The sequence below is a fragment of the Myxine glutinosa genome, chromosome 2 (genome assembly GCF_964187855.1).
Source record: "Myxine glutinosa chromosome 2, kmMyxGlut1.1, whole genome shotgun sequence".
In the NCBI taxonomy this organism is placed as follows: Eukaryota; Metazoa; Chordata; class Myxini; order Myxiniformes; family Myxinidae; genus Myxine; species Myxine glutinosa.
Genome location: NC_136262.1, coordinates 35,642,362 through 35,662,752, shown reverse-complemented (window position 1 = coordinate 35,662,752; position 20,391 = coordinate 35,642,362). Strand labels below are relative to the sequence as shown.

Genomic DNA, 20,391 nt, shown 5'->3' with positions numbered 1-20,391 from the left:
TGTGTAAAATTTCAAGATGATTGGTTGCACGGTTGGGATGGTTGTTATTGTGTGAAGACTCATCTGTGTGAATGAGCCATGACTCATCTTCTCCTGCCATGTGACTTTTCGATGTAGGTTTAATTATGATGAAAGTGGGGTTGTATGAAAGCGTATCCGATGAAAGTGGGTTTGTATCAAAGCAAGGTTGTATCAAAGTGTGTCCAATGAAAGCGGGGTTGCATGAAAGCAGGTAGGTGGAGGAAACCGGTCATGTCATCTGGGTACCATGGGTGCCACGGTCACTGCCAGCAGTTATAAATTGGCAGTTCTAGTTTTTACTATTATAGTAATGGATTCTACAGGTAGTTTCAACTCACTAGGCTGCACACACCAAATATATGTGTGTAATGAATGAATGAATGAATGAATGATAGTTTTAAGGCCATTTTTCCCCACTAGAACAGGGGTTAGCCTTGCGGGCCCCATGACAATCATGGTTCCCTGTTTGAGGCAATGTTTTTATGGCCGGGTGCCCTTCCTGACACCAACCCTTAGTCGCCTCTTACAATGCACAGGGATATGGTGTAACTATTTTAAATCGGGGTACACACCGTGATCATTCATCCCAGCAAGCTGGTACTCAATTTGCCGACCTCTGAAGGATGACAGGCTGAGTCAACCCTCCTGGTGTTAATTCATCAATCTACCGGGATTCGAACTAGGGATCCTAGGATCCCAAGCCGGCACCCTAACCGCTAAGCCAACACCAGGCTACCAAATATATGTGTACCAAATATATTTTATAAATTGTTTGATTACAGTCATGGTGTATACCACAAAATGAACCCATGAACCCATTCATAACCCATTTGCTTTACGTGGATGCTTGAAATCGAATTCCCCGGGTATCGATTATATCTCTTCCTGAGAAGCTGAAACGAAATCCCTGACGCTTGCTTACCTGTCATTATCGGGTTTCTGAACTTTTAGTTTTTTGTTTTGTCCTTTGATGTCTGTTGCAGTATACATTTCTGTAGCTTTACTCCATTTTACCTGTGATGTATCACAGATCCACAAGAGCTCTGCATGGTTATTGTTGTTGTTGTTGTGGTTCTTCCATGTTGGGGTTGATTTTTGAAATATGCACCCATTGGTCGGACAGCTGTCGGACACCAACCAGATTTGTAGCTTGACTGCACACACCATGGCCATGGCACCCAGATGACATAATATGACCACCATCTTGGTTTTCTGGTGGGCCTAAGATATCAGGCCTGTAGGCCTCTGCTGATTATATACTGTACGGGTTTGTTGCATCAGATTTCCACTGGCCTTTTTTGGGTCGAGTGTTACTCAAAATTAGGTAACCCGAAAAATCTAATCAATGTCGAATAAGCGGCTCCCTAAAAAAAAGAGCGTTATGTAATTTTCGAACAGCCCCATATTGGGGTTAAACAATCCGTAACCATGTGACAAATCAGCTCATTCTGATATAACCATGGTGGAGGCTGTCGTGGATGAGATATGTCAAGTTAATGTTTTAATAACACATTAAATGTGTGTTTCCCAATCGTGCTGTTCATCTTTCAAGAGTGCTTTTAAATTAGAATAGGACTGGCCCATTGTCAAATCTCCAACTTGGAGGACCAGATTCTTTTACTTTATTGAGATTTTCGCCTCTGGAAAGATTGTTAAAAGGAGCACTCTCTGTCTTACTGATCAGTGATCACTATTTAACCCAATACTGGAGGATTTGATATCAGAGCTACCTTTTCCTTGGTGGCAATCCACCGAAGAGAAGGATTAACCAGACTTGGTAGCATTGCAATTAGAGTATCTGCTCTGAGTCCGGGAGGTTGGCGGTTCAATTCTGACCCTGGCCAACTCATCCATCCAAAATCCACTCATTTTAACCCACCCCCTCCTGCCCACATCCCTAACTCTTGCAACTTTTAATTTCCTGGATCCATGCCTGCTTCTGCTTGAAACTATTACCAAAAACACAATGGTTAACCTCTGATCAGGAAGCCTCCCACTATATATGATGTCCTAGTTGATGTAATGTAATCAGTTTTGAATGTTTTTACTTTGCTTTATTTGACAATTTATGATTTAAAGGGACTATTACCATACATTGTCATCACGATAAGTTGATACCTAAAAATACGAAAAGAAAAGATTACTGTACATCACCAAGACATTTTCAAACAATACCTATTTTATAGCGATTCATATTATCCTCTGCTCTAGATTATGTATTGACCAAGGGCTTTAGTCGTTCGGGTTTACATCTGTTCATCGAATATCATATTCGCTGTAAAAATAGTTTGTAGTTCCCTTTTAAGGGAGAATGTACTTACTGCTGCCCACCAGCAGCTGTTCTCATCAGTGGCTTTTTTCCAAGATCGTTTGTCCTGGATATGTGTGTGCTGCTCGGATTGTTATGAGTCGCATTCAACTACTTGTACAATATGGCAAGACAGTCTTTAAGGCACTTGTTCTACCCTTCACCTATGATCGGAGTTCAAAGGCTTTACTCATTGCGAAGAAGGGATTGTTTTTTTTGTTTTGTTTACTCTTCATGCCTATGCTGACGCAGTTGCTGGAGGCATTATGTTTTTGGTGTGTTCGTCCTGCTGTCCGGCCATCCATCTGTGCGTCCATGCCCACTGGCAAGACGAGGTTACAACTCCTGTTTCTGCTTGAGGAAGTTGAGATGCTTCAGTGGATATATAAAGAACAGACAAAACTTCTCAAACTTGTAAAACATAGTTGAGATCTTGGTTTCTTGACAGTTGGCTACAACAGCCAAATTCAGCTGATGATTATAAAGTAGTGAGCTGTAGCTATGTCTCCTATAGTTACCTTGATGACTGCTGCTGCTCCATTTATTGGGCCTAACATATTATTACTGTTGTCGCATTCCTGACCAACAAGGTTCCTGTGAGGTAGCTCTGGATGCTTATCCAAGATGGAACTACTCCACAGCTCAGAATGTATTCAGCAATGGCATGGCCAGATGTGACTTCATCACATCCTTTGAAGGACATAAATGTTTCACATTTCTCCAGATCTTCAGATTTCAATCTCGATGAGAAGGACGGTTGTTTTCTTGTCGTGGAGTCCGTGGTCTCATTCATGATGGTCTCTTATGCAAGAACATAGCATTGGCTTCCGCTGTTTCATTCTTAATGATGTTTGACGTTAGAGTGGTATTCCTTGGACCAATTGTGAGGATATCTGTAAAACTGGTGTCTCCTGACTCCTGCATGAGTTGAGGAAGCTGCCATTGTTTCGGAGTCCCCTGTCTTCATGTGTCCTCGGAAGGCGATGTTTTGTTGTGCACAGAAGGCGCCTCTCTTGATCACAGACTGCAGTGCATCTGTTGTATGTTTCTCTTCTGTGTTCCACGTCATGCTAATTCCATTATTTCCGTTACACCTCCACAATGGAGTGGGATAAAATCGCCTCCACAATGCAGCTTCATCAACATGACAAAAGTGTTACCAATAGCCTCTCTTTATATGGGAAGTATATTCAAGCTTACTTCTCAGTCTTCTTATTAAACTAGCACGCGCACAACTTTTCAATGTTCATTGACAGCAAATGGGTGGTGCCTGGATATTAAATTGTTTATTGATATACATCTAGCTGGTTGGGTCTCCAGTTGATGATGCACAGCCTTTCTTTCATTGAGATCATTTGGAAATTACTGCAGACTGGCAATGTTAAGATTTGAGCCTCTTTCTCCAGTTAGTCAGGTTCAGTATGTTTTTTCGTTCAAAAATTTTGGAGATTAGCAAAATTATACATTTTTGGAATATTCAGAGCATGAGGAATCCAAAAATTAATGTTGGCATTTGCGTAGACACCTTTGCGAAAATGACACTCAGGACAGTGATGAAGATCTGTAAAAGCATATTCCTGAACGGTATAGACCTAGTAGGTCCTGTGTATAGGACTTATAGTTCAATCTGATACTAACAAGGCTGCTTTCTTGCTTTATAAACCCATACCTATAACTTCAAAGGACTTGCAATATCATGTATTATGTAATACAGTTATATCACAAATATAAAGACTGGTTTTCAATTACCTTTGTTTGTTGCTTTTCTATAATCTTGAGCACTATTTTGAGGCCTTTATTGGATTCCTTGACCCATAAAACATAGGATTAGCATATTTAATTAAGTTTCTAGGTTGACTAGAAGCCGAGATCGCACAAAAATGTATTTTATGGCGGCCATTTTGAAAATCCAAGATGGCGGCCATGCAGGAGTCTGTGCAAATGCCAACATTGATTTTCGGATTCTCCATGCTCTGGTGATTCCAAAAATGTACAGGTTTGCTAATCTCCCAAATTTTTGAACGAAATTATATTTGTTAACATAGTGAACCTGACTAAGTTGTGCTCACCGCACTGTACTGTATCCCACTGTTAATTTTCAATTTGTCACTGGCTTTGACACCCTTGACACCGATACATATTTATATTATGGACTGTGAGCATCAAAAAGCTACATATGTAGAATAGACAGTTTCAAGTGGAGCACCACTCCGCCATTGGAGCATTTAAATTGCATCGGATGGGGCAATAAATGCGAATTGGTGCTCCCAGCTTGCCGGCTCGATGACAGAAGACGCCATTTGCATTTTTGCTGTCTCCATCCATACCCTGTTTATAATCCCGTGCGGGCACGAGCAACTTGCTAGTAGGAGTAAAAGGAGGAAGGAGGAGAGGGTTAAATTGTCATCAAGGTAACTTCGATAGCCGATATAACAAACGTTCAGCTTTTTAACATCCAACCTTTCTGTTGAACACAGGTTGTGGATGATAAAAGGAAAACCAAAATCATGTACATTGAATCAACTTGCATAGTCCCATCAGTCATGTTGTCCACCTACGGGAGGGAATGGAAGGGCTGCTTCTTGATCTTTCGGTGTTTGGGTTGAGTTACAGCTATGACGTTGGTGCAGTTGGTGATGAGCCATGTGCCTAGTGAATCGTTGCTTCCATTGGGACCAATTTTGAGTGCTCACAGCCAGAGAGTCTGTAAGCAGCACAGACAGCACTTTAACCCTTCCTTTCATTACTTCTTGGCTGCAACAAGTATAAAGTTCTGAAGGATCGCCACGTTCACCACAAAGTTTCATTTCAATCTCGCCACGTTTTTCGGGCAGAGGCATTGGAGTGTTTTTGTTTATTTATGCTTTGGTGCCTTCAATGCAAACATTTGTCTTGAAAATATTAAGAAATAATCAGTCTTTCCGGAAACCTCCCAATGACTTCCCATGGCACCTCATGGTAATCCCATGATAATATTATCTCATCTCATGAGAAGTTTTGTAACGGTTGTAAAGGCCTTTGTATAAATTTTCTTCCTTTTTATTTTTTTCCAAATGTGTGTCTGATGATTAGATAAGTGGAGTTGTTAAACTGACTATCAACATTGATAGAACAATGCATAGAATCAACGGAGGCTGATCAGAGCAGTATGCATTGGGAAGCAAGGAGAAGCTGACATTTCAGGTGTTAACCCTTCATCAGAGCAAAAATTAACCCTTTGCGGGAACCTCCTTTTGCTCCGAAGATGGGTTATCGCCCGGAAAGCCAGCTTCTCCTTGCTTCCCACATCATTTGATCAATGTTCTGTTGACTCCATCCATTGTTCTGCCGGGATTATCCACCGCTCGGAGAGTGAGATGCCATTTTAATGCAACAAAAGGTCAGAATAATGAGTATAATTTATTTTCTATCACTAAAGTGATAACATCCATGGAAAGGCTCTTCAAGCCAAACCTTCCTGGGATTGTTATTACCTCCGCCACCAAAAGTGGATGGAGGTTATGTTTTCACCCCAGTCTGTTTGTTTGTGAACAAAATATCTCAAAAAATTGTCGTCGGATTTGGATGAAATTTGGCAGAGATGTAGCGTATGTCACAAGGACGAAATGATTAGATTTTGGTGAAGATCCGGATTCGGATCCGCCTACTAGAATTTTTAAAGTGATTCTTTACCATTGGGACAAAAACTTGAGAATCTTTACCAATACTTTACCAAAAATTTTACCATTGGGACATTGGGCCAAAAACTATACATAGCAGGATATCTCAAAAAGTTGTGGACGGATTTGGATGAAGCTTGGTGGACAGGTTGTGTGTCTGACAAGGACAAATAGATTCCATTTTGGTGAAGATCTGAATATGGATTCGGATATGATAATTATTTAAGTGATTTTTCACCATTGGGATCTAGGGCCAAAAGCTATACAGTGCGGGATATCTCAAAAAGTTATCAATGGATTTGGACGAAACTTGGTGGACAGGTTGTGTGTGTGACAAGGAAGAATCGATTCCATTTTGGTGAAGATCTGAATATGGATTCGGATATGAGAATTATTTAGTTGTTGAGACAAAAGGTCTGAAGGTAAATATCGGAAAAATGAAGGTGATGGCAAGTGGTAAAGCATGTGGAAAGAACTGGGAAGTGGCCGTGTGCTCTGTGCAGGAAGGGTGTCGGAGTGAACTCCATTCAATGTACAATGTGCGCTGAGTGGGTTCATCAAAAATGTAGTGGTCTGAGAAGGTCATTAACCAGTGTGGCAGCTACATTCAAATGTAAGGTGTGCACAGAGGGAGCTGCAGGTGGAGGAAATGTTGAGTTGGATCTTTGAGACGGCATGAAGCTGGAAGGTGAGAAAACATTTTGCTACCTCAGAGATATGCTGAATGGAGAAGGTGGATCAGACTCGGCAACGGTTGCTAGAGTGAGATGTGCATGGAAGAAGTTTCGGGAACGGAGTGGCATGCTGACGAGGAGGGGAGTGTCGTTGAAGCTGAAGGGAATGGTGTATGCTGCATATGTGAGAAGTGTTTTGATTTATGGGAGTGAGACATGGGTCATGAATGTAGAGCAGCAACGAAGGTTGGAAAGGGTGGAAATGCGAATGGTTTGGTGGATGTGCGGAGTATCGTTGAGAGAAAGAGGAAGACAAATGATGAATTGCGAAAGATGATGGGAATAGAGCCTGTGATGGATGCTGTGAAGAGAAACAGGTTGAGATTGTTTGGTCATGTGTTGAGGAAGGATCAAAGTGACTGGTTGATAAGAGTGATGGAAATGAATGTAGAGGGAAGTAGAGGACGGGGAAGAACGAGAGAGACTTGGCTAAAGATGGTGGAAGAAGAAATGCGGGCAAGGGGGTTAACAAGGGGAGATGCAGAAAATAGGGCAAAATGAAGAAGATTGCCATGCGGCCCACAAGGCTAACCCCCGCTATAGCAGGGAAAATGGCCTTAAAATGCCTGTTGTTGTTTTGTATATGATCATTATTTAAATTTTTTAGTGATTCTTCACCATTGAGTGATATGGCCAACCAGGCGGAGGTATGCTCTCGACTGAGTGCCGTTCTTGTTGGTGTTGTTTTCATCGTTATAATCTCCATTTATTCCATCCTATTAAATCCCCTACCATTCCATCCTCCATCCTTGAGGGTATATCCGCTAGTTAAAAATAAACTCGTGTAAGATAAAGGCTAAGAATCATCTCCCTTTTGTGGTTATTTCTGCAGGGTTAAGTTACCTTGATAGTTCATGGCTGTTGGTATTTTTAACGCAGGCTCGGCTTCCCCGACAGCTGTCTTGTTTTGTGAGCCACTATGGAGTCAGGAATTTGTGATCTGCTTTTGTGGGTGATTTAGCAAGCTATTTTTGATACATTATAGTGTACATACAGGAACCATAATCGCAAGTTATCAATAAAAGATTCTCTTTTAAAAGATTACTCTTTCCAATAGATCACTTTGTGTCTGATTGTTGTTTTTTCCTCTTGTGCAGAGCCAATAGTCAAACGTTTTGGGAGATTTAAACTAAATGTGAGCACATGACTTGATAACTCCTCGTTTATCCAGCAGGTGTTACCAATGGTTATTGTAAAGCAAAACCATTTTTGTTCTGACAATTTTTTCAGAGCATCACATATCATCTCCATTCGACCTTTTATCGACGCCATGGGATTCTACCCAGGTCATAGTGAATCGCCTTCTAGATGTGGTTATGCATTATTAGGGCAGGAAAAAAACGTCACTGAAATTGAAACGTAACTGTAAGTTAGTTATTGCTTGGTAAACAAAAATGGTGTAAAAATCAGTCTATTTCATGACAGCTTTGTACACATGTAGGGGAAGGCTGGGCAAGTTGAGCATAGGGGTAAGTTGAGCCACCACCTCCCAGCCAGTTATGAATGAGTCAGACTTTGTGGTGGCGCCATCTATAGATGCCCCATTGCATAACTCCAAATTCTGCCATATTGTTTTCTAAATTGAAACAGAAACCAGTGTTGCAGAGGGAAAAATCCAATTTTCAGCCATAAAAGTAAAAAGGTGTAAAACAGGTAAGTTCACGTTTCTTCCATATGCAATATTCTTCTTCCATCTTCTTCCAACTTCCATCTTCCAAAAGATGACAATTGTTAGTCCAGGTATGTGTCTCCATTCTTGTCAGACTTTAATACGATGGATGCATAGAATATGTGTGTATGTGGAGACATCTCAGAAAGTTCAGACTGGGGTAAGTTGAGCCAGACCCTACGGGGCAAGTTGAGCCATGGCTCAACTTGCTCCGTAGGGTCTGGCTCAACTTGCCAACTCATGTTGGTGGAGATAATAATAATTAGCATTTATAATGCGCTTTTCCCCAAAGGCTCAAAGCGCTTACAGAATACCATATTATTACCCCGGTCATTGGATACATTGCGAGCCTGCACCACACTGGGTGTACCATCTCCACTCCCCGGGGAGCATTCCTTGCCGTGCTGCCATTTCAAGCGCTCCGAGCAAAGCTCGGGCAAATGTGCTGGCAAATCAAGATTTGTGCATTACATTGCTCGGGTTGATGTACTGAATGGAGAGGAATTTCAGTTTGAAGGTGTCTTCCTGCAGAAGGTTGCTGGAAAAGTTGGATCTGACAACTCAGTGTTTGTTCCAAACCCAAAGGATGAAGCAGGATTTGAACTGGAAGACATCGTGCGTAAGCTGTCACAGCCTAAGTGCGTTGGCAGTTCTGCCCGTTGTTCTGGACAGCTTGTGTTCAATTGTGACTTGTCAGTTTGGCAGCTTAATTGACTTGATTTATGACATGTTTTAGTTTTAGTTCCAGATCCAAATGATGAAGCTGGCATTGATGAGCAAGATATTGTGCCTTAATTGCCACAGTCTGACTGTTGGCCTTTCTGGGTGTATTTGGGACACTTTTGTTTTATTGTGACTTAAAACTGTGGCAGCTGTTTTCAACTCAATCCAGCTGCCACATTGAATTATAACCATGAACACAAGGCACATGTAAATATTTCGTTCAGTGTTGTAACAAGTACATTAAATATTTTTCAGGCAGACCAATTTTTGTACTTCAGTTATCTTTATTTGGGGCAATGATCAACTATTTAGGATACTTTTTGTTTAATTGTGACTTGAAACTGTGACAGGTGGATTGAGTTGACTTTTCTTACCACAGTTGACAATCTTGTTTTTCTATGAGAGTGACTCAATTTGTTCGTAACTGATTACTATAACCATGAACACAAGGTAATCATTTCGTTCAGTGTTGTAGAACTTTACAACATTAAATATTTTTCTGGCAAAACAATGGTTTTCTACTTTAGTTATCTTTATTTGGGGCAATGATCAACTTACCCCTATGTGGTACAACTTACCCCAGAGGTTGGATCAACTTACCCCTCAGGCAGGGCAAGTTGAGCCATTTGGCCTCCGTTTTTTCAAAGGTCACAGTGACTTTCAGTGTGGGGATAGAAAGTAAGAACTAGCTACAAAATGTTTTCCAAGGATTAAATTAGAAGGCAAGATACTCATTTGTGCAAGATCATCAGTAAGTTCAGTCCTAACATTCGAAGAACAAAAACTGGCTCAACTTGCCCCGCCTTCCCCTAACGTTGTTGAAGAATGAGTGCATATGATTGCACATTTGGCATCCTGTCTTTGTAATAAATATATAAATACTACTGGTTGGCAGGAAAACTTAGAGGTACATGTGCACTTACCTCTGACCTGTCAATTGCCTGGGTTTGGATCTCGATGATGTTTCGCATGCAGGGAGAGGTACCAGTGTGTGGGCCGTCCGTATGATGGACGTTACATCGGAGGACCCGTCTGCCAGCATTAGTCATTGATGGGTATGCGTTTCCTGAAGAGGAGATGAGTTTTCGCCAGTGCTCTGAACAAATTCCTGTCCAAATTAACTGCTGAGAGGGCACCGACCCAGCATAACCCGAGTGAAGAGACCACATCGGCAACACCAATGCTCTTTAAAGAGTATGGTGCAAGGGTGCATTGATGACGATAATAAATTATAAAAATCAGGAATACCAAGGATTTGTTGCCTGAGTTGCAGAGTCAACAGAAGACAATCTATCACTTGCTCTGTAGGAGGAATGGTGCAATATTATACCTGATGTTTATCAACCTGAATCTTTCCTTTCTGGCCCCATACTTTTGTTTATACTTTCTATTTAGGCCAAGTAAAAAACAAAAAATGTTTCTCATCCCCGCCCGCTTCCTTTTTGGTCCCCGCCTACTTTTATTTACTATTTAATACTATTTTTTTAAATATATACTTGTTTAAAAAAAAATCGTTTTGTGAAGAAACTCGGTCTAAAACTTGCCGTTTCCGGGCGTTTGCTGATCGTATCTTGTGCATTGATGATCTGAACTATTATGGATCCCGCCCTCTAACGGAACTTCCTGGTTAATACCTGCTCGGCTTAACGCAGACACTTTGTGCTAAAGACGGTCAATTTGATCCATTGATTGATTCTATTCATATGCCATTTCAGTTAAAACATATATTTATTTGCTCATTTGGAAATGAAATTGCAGGCCTTTCGGTAACAATCAACACTGGCATGTTTCACATTACATTGGACAAACTATAGAGTCTTTCAGTCAGCCACAGTGGTCATTCAATTGATGGCAGCCATCTTGGAAAAAAATAGCAAAAAAAATGAAAATAGTAAATAGTAAGGGCCTCCCTCCTCCTTTTTTCAAAAAAGTCCGGACGAGAAACATTTTTTTTTTTTTGCTTGGCCTTATATGTACTGGATGTTAAATGCCAGCCCTGTTAGAAATTTGTTGCAGAACATTTCTCACATCCCATAAGTCTGTCATTTTGCTACACTCATCCACTCACCTTCCTAATCCGGTGAGTTTTACGATCAATCTTTCACTTACATCGTGTTTTGCTTTAAAAGAGAAATCACTAATATTGTGGAGCAATGTAGCTTCCAGGTATGCAGAATACCTTTTTATTACATCTGCCACCAAAGGTGCATGTAGGTTATGTTTTCATCCCTGTCTGTCCGTTTGTGAACAAGATATCTCAAAAAGTTGTGGACTGATTCGGACGAAATTTGGCAGAGATGTAGCGTATGTGACGAGGACGAAATGATTAGATTTGGGTGAAGATCTGGATTCTGATCCGGCTAGTGGAATCTTTTGACGTGATTCCTCACCATTGGGAGATAGGGCCAAAAACGATACATAGCAGGATATCTCAAAAGGTTATGGACGGATTTGGACGGGATGAAAGCCACACAAGATGAAATGATGGATGTGAATCACTTCGACAAATGGTTCAGCTTTGGAATTTGGTACCCACATTAACGGTGCACGCAGCGGGAGGAGTTTTGTCCAGTTTATTCGTGGCTGCATGCTGCAGTGCTTACCTGCTCTTGGGAGTCCATTTTCTCTTCTGGCAAGAAGCATCATGAAAGCTTTTCCTGGATCAATGTAAACAACGTGGGCACTGCCGGATCTTTTATTTACACATTTTATTTCTGTGCACTCATTCCATTGGTGAACCACGAACTCCCTTGCCAGCCTGACCATATTAGCTGGCCGGTGCCGGTGGCCACCATGGCCACTTGACATTGTGAAATGAGACAGATTACCGAAATAGCTTGAGGCCTGGCCCTGCTCGAGTATAGTCATCTGGCAATGAGAGGAAGGAATAGCTTAATGAAAGTACTGTTCCAGGTAGCATCATCTTTCTTACGAGAAGTGTTTTTGTTGTTGTGTGATGCATTTCACAACTTCCCTGCATGGATAAAGTGTGTGAGGAAAACAATCTCAAGTTTTATTTACATGTCAGAACATTGCCAGCACTAATAAACTGCTTATCTTTCTTGGCCTTGGACACCTTTTGTTTTGAGTTAGAAATTTTAAAATGCCACTTTCATAGTTTATGTTTTAACTTCTGGACATGGATATTGATTACAGCTCAAAACAGGCAAACATTGAAAGCTGCCATATTGGAGTCTTCACAAATCTTTGGCAGACAAGAAAAGCTATAAAGATTCAATTTCTAGCATTTCTTTACCATTATTTTGAACTATATTGAAAAAACATCCCAAGATTAAGACTGTGAAAATTGAAACCAAAAAGTATACATGAATATATATATATATATATATATATATATATATACATATATATATATATATATATATATATTGTCTTTTTTGTCTTTGTTTTACGCACTATGTCAAAGCGTCTTTGGGTTTCTTGAAAAGCGCTATACAAAATAAATTTATTATTATTATATATATATATATATATATATATATATATATATATATATATATATATATATATATATAATTGGAAAAAATAACAACACCATATTAAACATGTATTAACCCCTCGGAGTCATTTCCACACCAATATACATATAGTGTATATAACATCACAAGCAGGATAAAATGGCAAAAGAGTGCAGACACGTCATATATATATTTTATTAAGGAACCTTGAGTATTATTGTTATTATTATTATGATTATTATTATTATTTCACTTCTTTATATCATGTCCATTCATGAGCAGCTGTTTTTGCTTTAAATTGGCAGCCCTGGCAGTTGTTGTGTTTAAATTACTTCCTCAAAGTCCTTGTGAGAAAGTAAAACAATTATCTGGTATGTGTTGGAAAAAGAAACTGATTTCAGAACAAAATTGATATTAAATATTTTATCCTTATAAATCCATTTTTCTTGATAAAGTTTTTATCCTAGCAATTTCGAGAGAGTACTTTATCATTTAAATTTACAGTTAACTATACCATCCTATGCACATGCCCCTTGGAAACGGGGAACAACGGTTTGTGTACTGTTAAGAGAAGATAAGTCCCTTTACTTGCTCCTATCTTCTCATTGCACCCCCCCCCCCCCTTCCTCAGCCCTTTCCCACAAATTTGGGTTATTTCTATCACATCTACTTCCTGGTTCCATGTTTTTAGTTTAAGGTTCATCTCACCTTTTTTTTGTAAGGCTCCTGCATTCATGAACAAGTTGTTAATGCAATTGCGTTGTAGTTAAGCGAGTGTCTGCCTTGAATCTGGGAGGTATGAGGTTGAATTCCTCCCTTGGTTGAGCCCTACCAAAGATTTTTAAAATGTGCATGCTACCCTGTGGGTTGGCATCCCTTGTGGGTGAGTGGGTCGGGGGGAAAGGGAGAGGAAGAGATTTAACCTTAATTGCTCCGCTGAATGAAGAGAAGGGTGATGTCACAAGATGACATCACAAGTATCCAAATTGCTCCAGAATGTTAAGTTACTTCCCCTCAAGGTCACTGGCTGTGTTTGTCGGAAGTCGAGTCCTGTGTTGTGTGACAGCTCTTCCATGAACCTTTGATCCTCTTAAAAAGAAAAAGAAAAAAATATAATATAATCCATGTAGCGTTTGTAGAACATTGTGCAAATGTCCTTGAACACATTGCTTTGAATGCCCCGAGCCCCCCTTCTCCCCAGCCCTTTGAATCTCCAATCACCCCATTCTTGTAATTGGTCATTTTGAGTTGGAAATTAATGGAGAAAGATAAAAAAAATTAATGTAAATCCTCAACGAGACCAGCATGGTGACATTTCACCAGTCAGGATGGTAAAAAAAATTATGTTGATGCCCTCCGGTCATAAAAGTGTTGCACCGGATAACTATCGAGCCATGCCAGAAAGCTCAAATGTTCCGCAGGCCTAATCTGAGCTCGAAGCAAACCATAATGAATGGAGTGTAACACTGCCTACACTCAATCTCCACTGTGTGCCACAGATGAACGCGACAAGGTGCAGAAGAAAACGTTTACCAAATGGATCAACAAGCACCTGATGAAGGTACATGTGATGCAGTGGGTGTGGAGGCCTAATTAGTAGGTTACGGTGGTAAATAATCTATTTTGTTTGATTACAAACATCAATAATGCAACAAACATTTTACAAACAAACATCCCACCTCCTCTATACTTACCTTTTCATCAACATTTATGACATCTGATTTGCTTTTTACGAGTCATCTATCAACTTTATAGGATGTTTATGAGAACTGGTCCAAACCTACTATGACACACATGTTGGTAAATGGGAAATACTGTATATGCCAAGCTTGGTTATAATAACTGTAGTAAGTATGGTTGTGATTTAAAAGTCCGACCTATTCATCCTATTTATCCTATTATTTAAAAGTCCTATTCATTTGCCATTCTGAATCCATCCCACCTTATTCAAAGAGCAGGCCTTTTCTGAGTTAAAATGACCTTTTCTGAAATGAAAGACCTCTCTGAGTTAATTATGGCACTGGCAGAGGTTGGAGCGGGGGCAGTCCGAAAGGACTGTGCAGAGGTAACACACTTATTTTGAGGTGTATCATGAGAGTATGATTCCCGATCCTCCTATACACTGTCAGATTGGTGCTTCACATGTGTGACATTGCATCACATCGTTGTGTCGTCTTTCAGGGGGATGTTAATGAACTCAAAATTAAGCCGGGCAGTTGTTGTTGTTTTTTCCTTTTCCCTTTATAATGGGTGATGTCCAATGGCACCAAGCTCCTGCCCGGCCTTGACCACGATACTCCTCCACTCCTCTCTGTCTTCCGCCAACTCTTCCACCTTCCAACCACTTCCACCTCACTGATATCCCTCTTCACACATTCCTCCCATCTCAACCGTGGTATACCCCTTTTTCTCCTACCTTGTACCCTCAACCTATCCTCTCTCTTTGCCATTCTCCCTTCTCCCATCCACACCAAGTGTCCAGCCCATATCAGCCGGCATTTCACAAATCTCCCCGTCAAGCTCATCTGCACACCAATATCCTCCCTGAGTTCATCCATTCTCCTCTGTCCACCCTCTTCACTCCCGCAATCCTCCTGACCCAGTTGTTCTCACAAACCTGCAGCCTCTGTTGTTGTCTCTCTGTCAGTGCCACCATTTCCAGACCATAAAGGTAGGCCTGTGTTACACACATCAGAACCTTCCCTTTCACTCTCCTTGAAAAATTCCTGTCTCCCATTACACCCTCAATCCTCCTCCATGCATTCGCACCCACCCGAATCCTCTTCTGCACCTCTGCCTCTGATGTACCATCCCCGGGCACTGCTCCACCCAGCTACTCAAACCTATTTCCTTGTCTGATCTCCTTCCCCTCTGACCTGATATTCATCTATTTTCTCTGCTGCCCAACCCAACCCACAAGATCATCTTCCTCCCACCTTCCCCTTCCAACTTGTACACCTCATCTTCCATATCATTCCTCGCCATATCACTCTTCGGCTCCTCAATGCTCATTTTCAGGCCATGTTTCTCAAATTTCCCCTTCCACTCCCCCAGTACTTCCTGCATCTCCCGCCCACTCTCCACCCCAACAACCATCTCGTCCGCGTACAATATCCTCCCCAGAATATCTTTCCTGTTTACCTTCCTGCTTACCAGCTCCATCGTCATGATAAACAGGAGTGGGCTAAGAGCACTTCCCTGCCTCAAATGGATGTTCACATCCAACATACCAGGACCAAGCAAAACTTTTCCCTTCATTGCCTTGTACATCCCATCCACCAACCTAACTTCTGCTTCCGGCACTCGCATCCATCTCAGTGTCACCATCACCATCTCCCTCAGGACAGTGTCGTAGGCCTTCGCCAGATCCACAAATACCAAAACCAATTCACCTTGCACCTCCAACCTCTTCTCCACCAGCTGTCTCAGTGTGAACATCCCATCTGTCGTTGCCCTACCCTTTCTGAACCCCTGCTGCTCTTCTCCAATCTCCTTCTCCACACTTTCCTAATCCTCCCATCCAGAACCCTCTCCAGCACCTTCGTGACATGACTAAGGCGTGTAATGCCCCTGTACTTCCGTGGATCTTGAAAATCCCCCTTCCCCTTCCATATCGGCACAATTACACCTGTCCGCCACTTATCCGGAATTGACCCATCTCTCATACATACAACCTTTTCGTCTATCTGACTCCGACTTCTCCTGCTGCAATTATCTGTATGCGACTCTCTGTACACACCTCATCAATGCCTGGCATCCTTCCCTTTTTCATCGTCTTCAATGCCGTCCACACTTCCTCTTCTGTGATCTCCACCAACTCCACAACTCGGAGCTCCAGCTTACCGTTGATTCCTTCCCGGTTCAACAGCTGATTGAAATATCCTTCCCACACCTTCAATAATGCGCCCCTCTCTGTCACTAGCCTCCTGCCACCATCCTTAATCACTGCCCCCCCCCCCTTTACATGTCCTTGCTATCCTCATCCCTGTCATGAGACAATTTATAGATCATCTTCCTCCCACCTTCCCCTTCCAACTTGTACACCTCATCTTCCATATCATTCCTCGCCTTATCCACAGCTCTCCTTGCTGCCTTCTTCTTCTGCCCATACAGGTGCAGCAAGCCCTCATCTGGCTGCCTCCCTCTAACCTTGATCTTCTCTATCCTCTTCCAAACCTCCTTCTTTTCACCAACTGCCTTTGCTACTTCCTCAATCCACCATACCTGGTTTCTATCCCTCGACGATGCACCCTTTCCTGACCTCCTTCCATACACCATTTCTGCAATTCCCTTAAATACCTCTTCATACTTATTCCACTCCTTCTCTAAACTTTCCGCTTGTTCGCTACATTCCTCATACTTGGCCTTCACCCTCTCCTTGTACTCTATGGCGACGTTTCCCCTACACTTCCCCCACCTAATAACCTTCCGACCTCTGCTCTTAACCTCCCTCATATGCTTAATACTCACCACAAACACCACAGGCTTGTGCTTGGTGGTAACATGCTCTCCCACCACTGCCTTGCAATCCTTAACGCACCACAACTGTCACTTCCTTACCACCACCAAATCCAGTTCTGTTCTGTGCTGTCCACTGCTTTAGGTAATCTTGTGGCTTTCCCACTTTTGAAAGAATGAACTTGCTATGGCCATTCCATTTCTTGCCACCAGCTCCACCAGTTCTTGACCCACTCTATTCCTCATTCCCCAACCAAATTTACCTTCACTCAGAACACATTCCCCTTCACCCGGTTCCACTACTCCAAAATGCACGTTGAAGTCACCCGCAATGCACAGCATCACCTCCATCTCAACCATTCCCATCATCCTCTCCAGTGCATCCCTGAATTCCTGCTTCTCCATCCTAGACCTTCCTGTTTGTGGCCTATACACTGACATAACACACACCATTTGCCTCTGTATCACCACCCATACCATAACTATCAGTCCTTCCCACCTTTCCACTTTGATCACCTGCTTGCTGACCTCTTCTGATACCATTATTCCTACGCCATTACTCCTGCCATCCCCACCCACGTGCAACAGCTTGTACCCTCCTACCAACCTCCTCTCCTTGTCTCCTTTCCATCTGGTTTCCTGCACACATAATGGACATTAAATATCTCGGTATCTGTTGATAAGAGTAGTAACAAATTGCAAATTTATACCATAATCAACTTCACTTGAACACAAGGCTTAGTGATCTGGTTAATTAACAACTTGGGGCAATCTTGCATGCCCTTTCAGCCACTGGCATCTGAACCCTCTAGAAGGTAGGATTAATAATTGGGTCCATTAATGTAGGAGTTCGTGGGAGACTATATGGCATTGATGGGTCAGCAGGACAGTTCAAAGGTAGTGCACTCACAGTCTTGGTTTGATTCCTGACCTGACCATAAACTGTCATACTGGTGCTTCATAGACCAGGATTTGCATCGATAAGAGCACCGCCCCATTTTGTGGATGATGAACTAGAGACCCATCTGCTAGCATTGGTTGCTGGTGGTCATCAAAGTGTGTATTTTACAAACATTGGTGTATTTTACAAAAAGTAGACAATTTTTGCAACCTGCGTAGTGTAGCGGTTGCCGCTGAACATACACAATCGCCTTACACCTGCCGAGGACGCAACCACGGAGCGATCACTGTGCCGGGCTCGCCCAGACCGCCCGGAGACGCTCAGTCTCGCCTTTCCCGGGCATGCCCGGACTTGCCTTTCCCGGGCTCGCCCGGCCCGTCCGGCGACACCCAGTCTCGCCGTTCCCGGGCATGTCCAGGCACGCCCGGCCCGTCCGGCGACACCCAGTCTCGCCATTCCCAGGCATGTCCAGACTCGCCCAGGTCTCCCGGACACGCCCAGTCACGCCTTTTAAGGGCAAACGCTCCGGCATGAGATATTCGAGTGCTTGTATATAATGCTGCCCGATAAACGGGCTTTTCAGTTTACCCGAGTTGATTTGATGCAATAAAGAAACTCGGACGAATTCCAGCTTTTTGTCGCGTCCATTCTTTCGATTCGAGTTGGAGCACAGCTCCTTCATTGGTGACCTACCGACATGGACACGGCAGGTGCCCTCAAACTGCCTACCTTCTGGGAGGCTCACGCGGCGGTTTGGTTCGCCCAGGCGGACTCCCAGTTCGCCCTGCGAGGCATCACCGCCGACGACACCCGCTTCCATCATGTGGTAGCAGCACTTGGCTCAGCCACCGCGGCCCGCGCCCTCAGCCTCCTCCAGCACCCGCCAGCCGCTGACAAGTACGGCGCGATCAAGAAGCTCCTCCTCGACGCTTTCGCCCTCTCATCGGCGGAACGCGCACGGCGCCTGCTCAACCTGCCCGAGCTCGGCGACACGCGCCCGTCCGAGCAAATGGATTACATGCTCTCGTTGCTCGGGGAGCACGCCCCGGATTTTCTTTTTCAAGAGCTGTTCCTCCGTCAGCTGCCTAGCCAGGTATGCCTCGCCCTGGCAAGCACACAGATCACGGATCCCCGCGCCCTCGCCAGGGAAGCCGACAAGATCTCCTCAGCAGGCCAACGCATCGGGGCAGCGACCTGGAGCCCGCCGCCGTCCGAAGCAACGCCCATGGCACCCGAGCACCCGGCACGGTCGGCGGCCGAACTGCCGGCACAATTGGCGGCCGCTACGCCGCGCCGACCACCTCCAACACGACGACCGGGGCCTCCACCTGACCAGGCGTGGTGTTACTACCATGCCAGGTTCGGACAAAAAGCCCGGACATACCGACCCCCGTGCACTTTCGGCAAGTCGGGAAACGGCCGGGCCGGCGTTCATTACCAGCCATGAGCGCCGGCCACACAGGCAACTTACTTTTTATCAGGGACAAAGCGTCCGGACGGCGCTTCCTGTGTGACACCGGCGCCCAACTGAGCATCATACCCGCCTCCGATCAGGACAGGCAGTCCGCGGTTTGCGGCCCCTCCTTGGTGGCGGCCAACGGATCGGCCATCCGCACCTTTGGCCCGCGCAACGTCACCCTCTGCTTCGGCAGCCAGCGCTTTCATTGGACTTTTGTGACCGCAAGCGTGCCCATGGCTCTGCTGGGCGCCGACTTCCTCTGCGCACACAGGCTGCTGGTTGACATCAAACGGCGTCGCCTCGTCAACGCCGTGACCTTCAGCTCCCTGGCATGCACGTTGAGCAGCTCCGCGCCGACCGAGCTAGCATGCGCCCTCCCGGCGGCGAACGAGTTTGCTCGCCTGCTCGCGGAGTTCCCGGCCCTAACGCGGCCGACGTTTTCGGCCGGCGCGGTACGACATGGTATCGAGCACCACATACCAACTACGGGCCCGCCGGTCTACGCCAGAGCCCGCCGCCTCGACCCAGCCAAGCTCGCCGTGGCCAAAGCCGAGTTCGACGCTTTGGAACACCTCGGCATCGTGCGGCGCTTCGATAGCGCGTGGGCTTCGCCACTACACATCGTACCGAAGCCGGGGGGCGGCTGGCGCCCATGTGGCGACTACCGCCGCCTTAACGATGTTACCACCCCCGACAGGTATCCGATCCCGCACATTCAAGACTTCTCCGCCCGTTTGGCAGGACGGGTCATTTTTTCGAAGATCGATTTGATACGGGGATACCACCAGGTACCTGTCAGGCCGGCCGACGTCCCAAAAACGGCCGTCATCACGCCGTTCGGCTTATTCGAATTCCTTCGAATGCCATTTGGCCTCAAGAACACGGCTCAGGCGTTCCAGCGCTTGGACGGCGTGCTGCGCGACCTGCCGTTCCTCTTCGTCTACCTGGACGACATCCTCGTCGCCAGCGCGTCCCGGGCC

General features: G+C 44.2%; 1 protein-coding gene across 1 annotated transcript in view; it reads left to right on the top strand.

Annotated features, from left to right (window-relative positions):
- Positions 1–20,391, top strand: part of DST (dystonin) — a 390,037-nt gene that overhangs the window by 73,346 nt on the left and 296,300 nt on the right. The window contains exon 2 of the mRNA XM_078772579.1: positions 14,093–14,154. Coding sequence (XP_078628705.1) covers positions 14,093–14,154 — 62 coding nt within the window. The remainder of the gene's footprint in view (positions 1–14,092; positions 14,155–20,391) is intronic.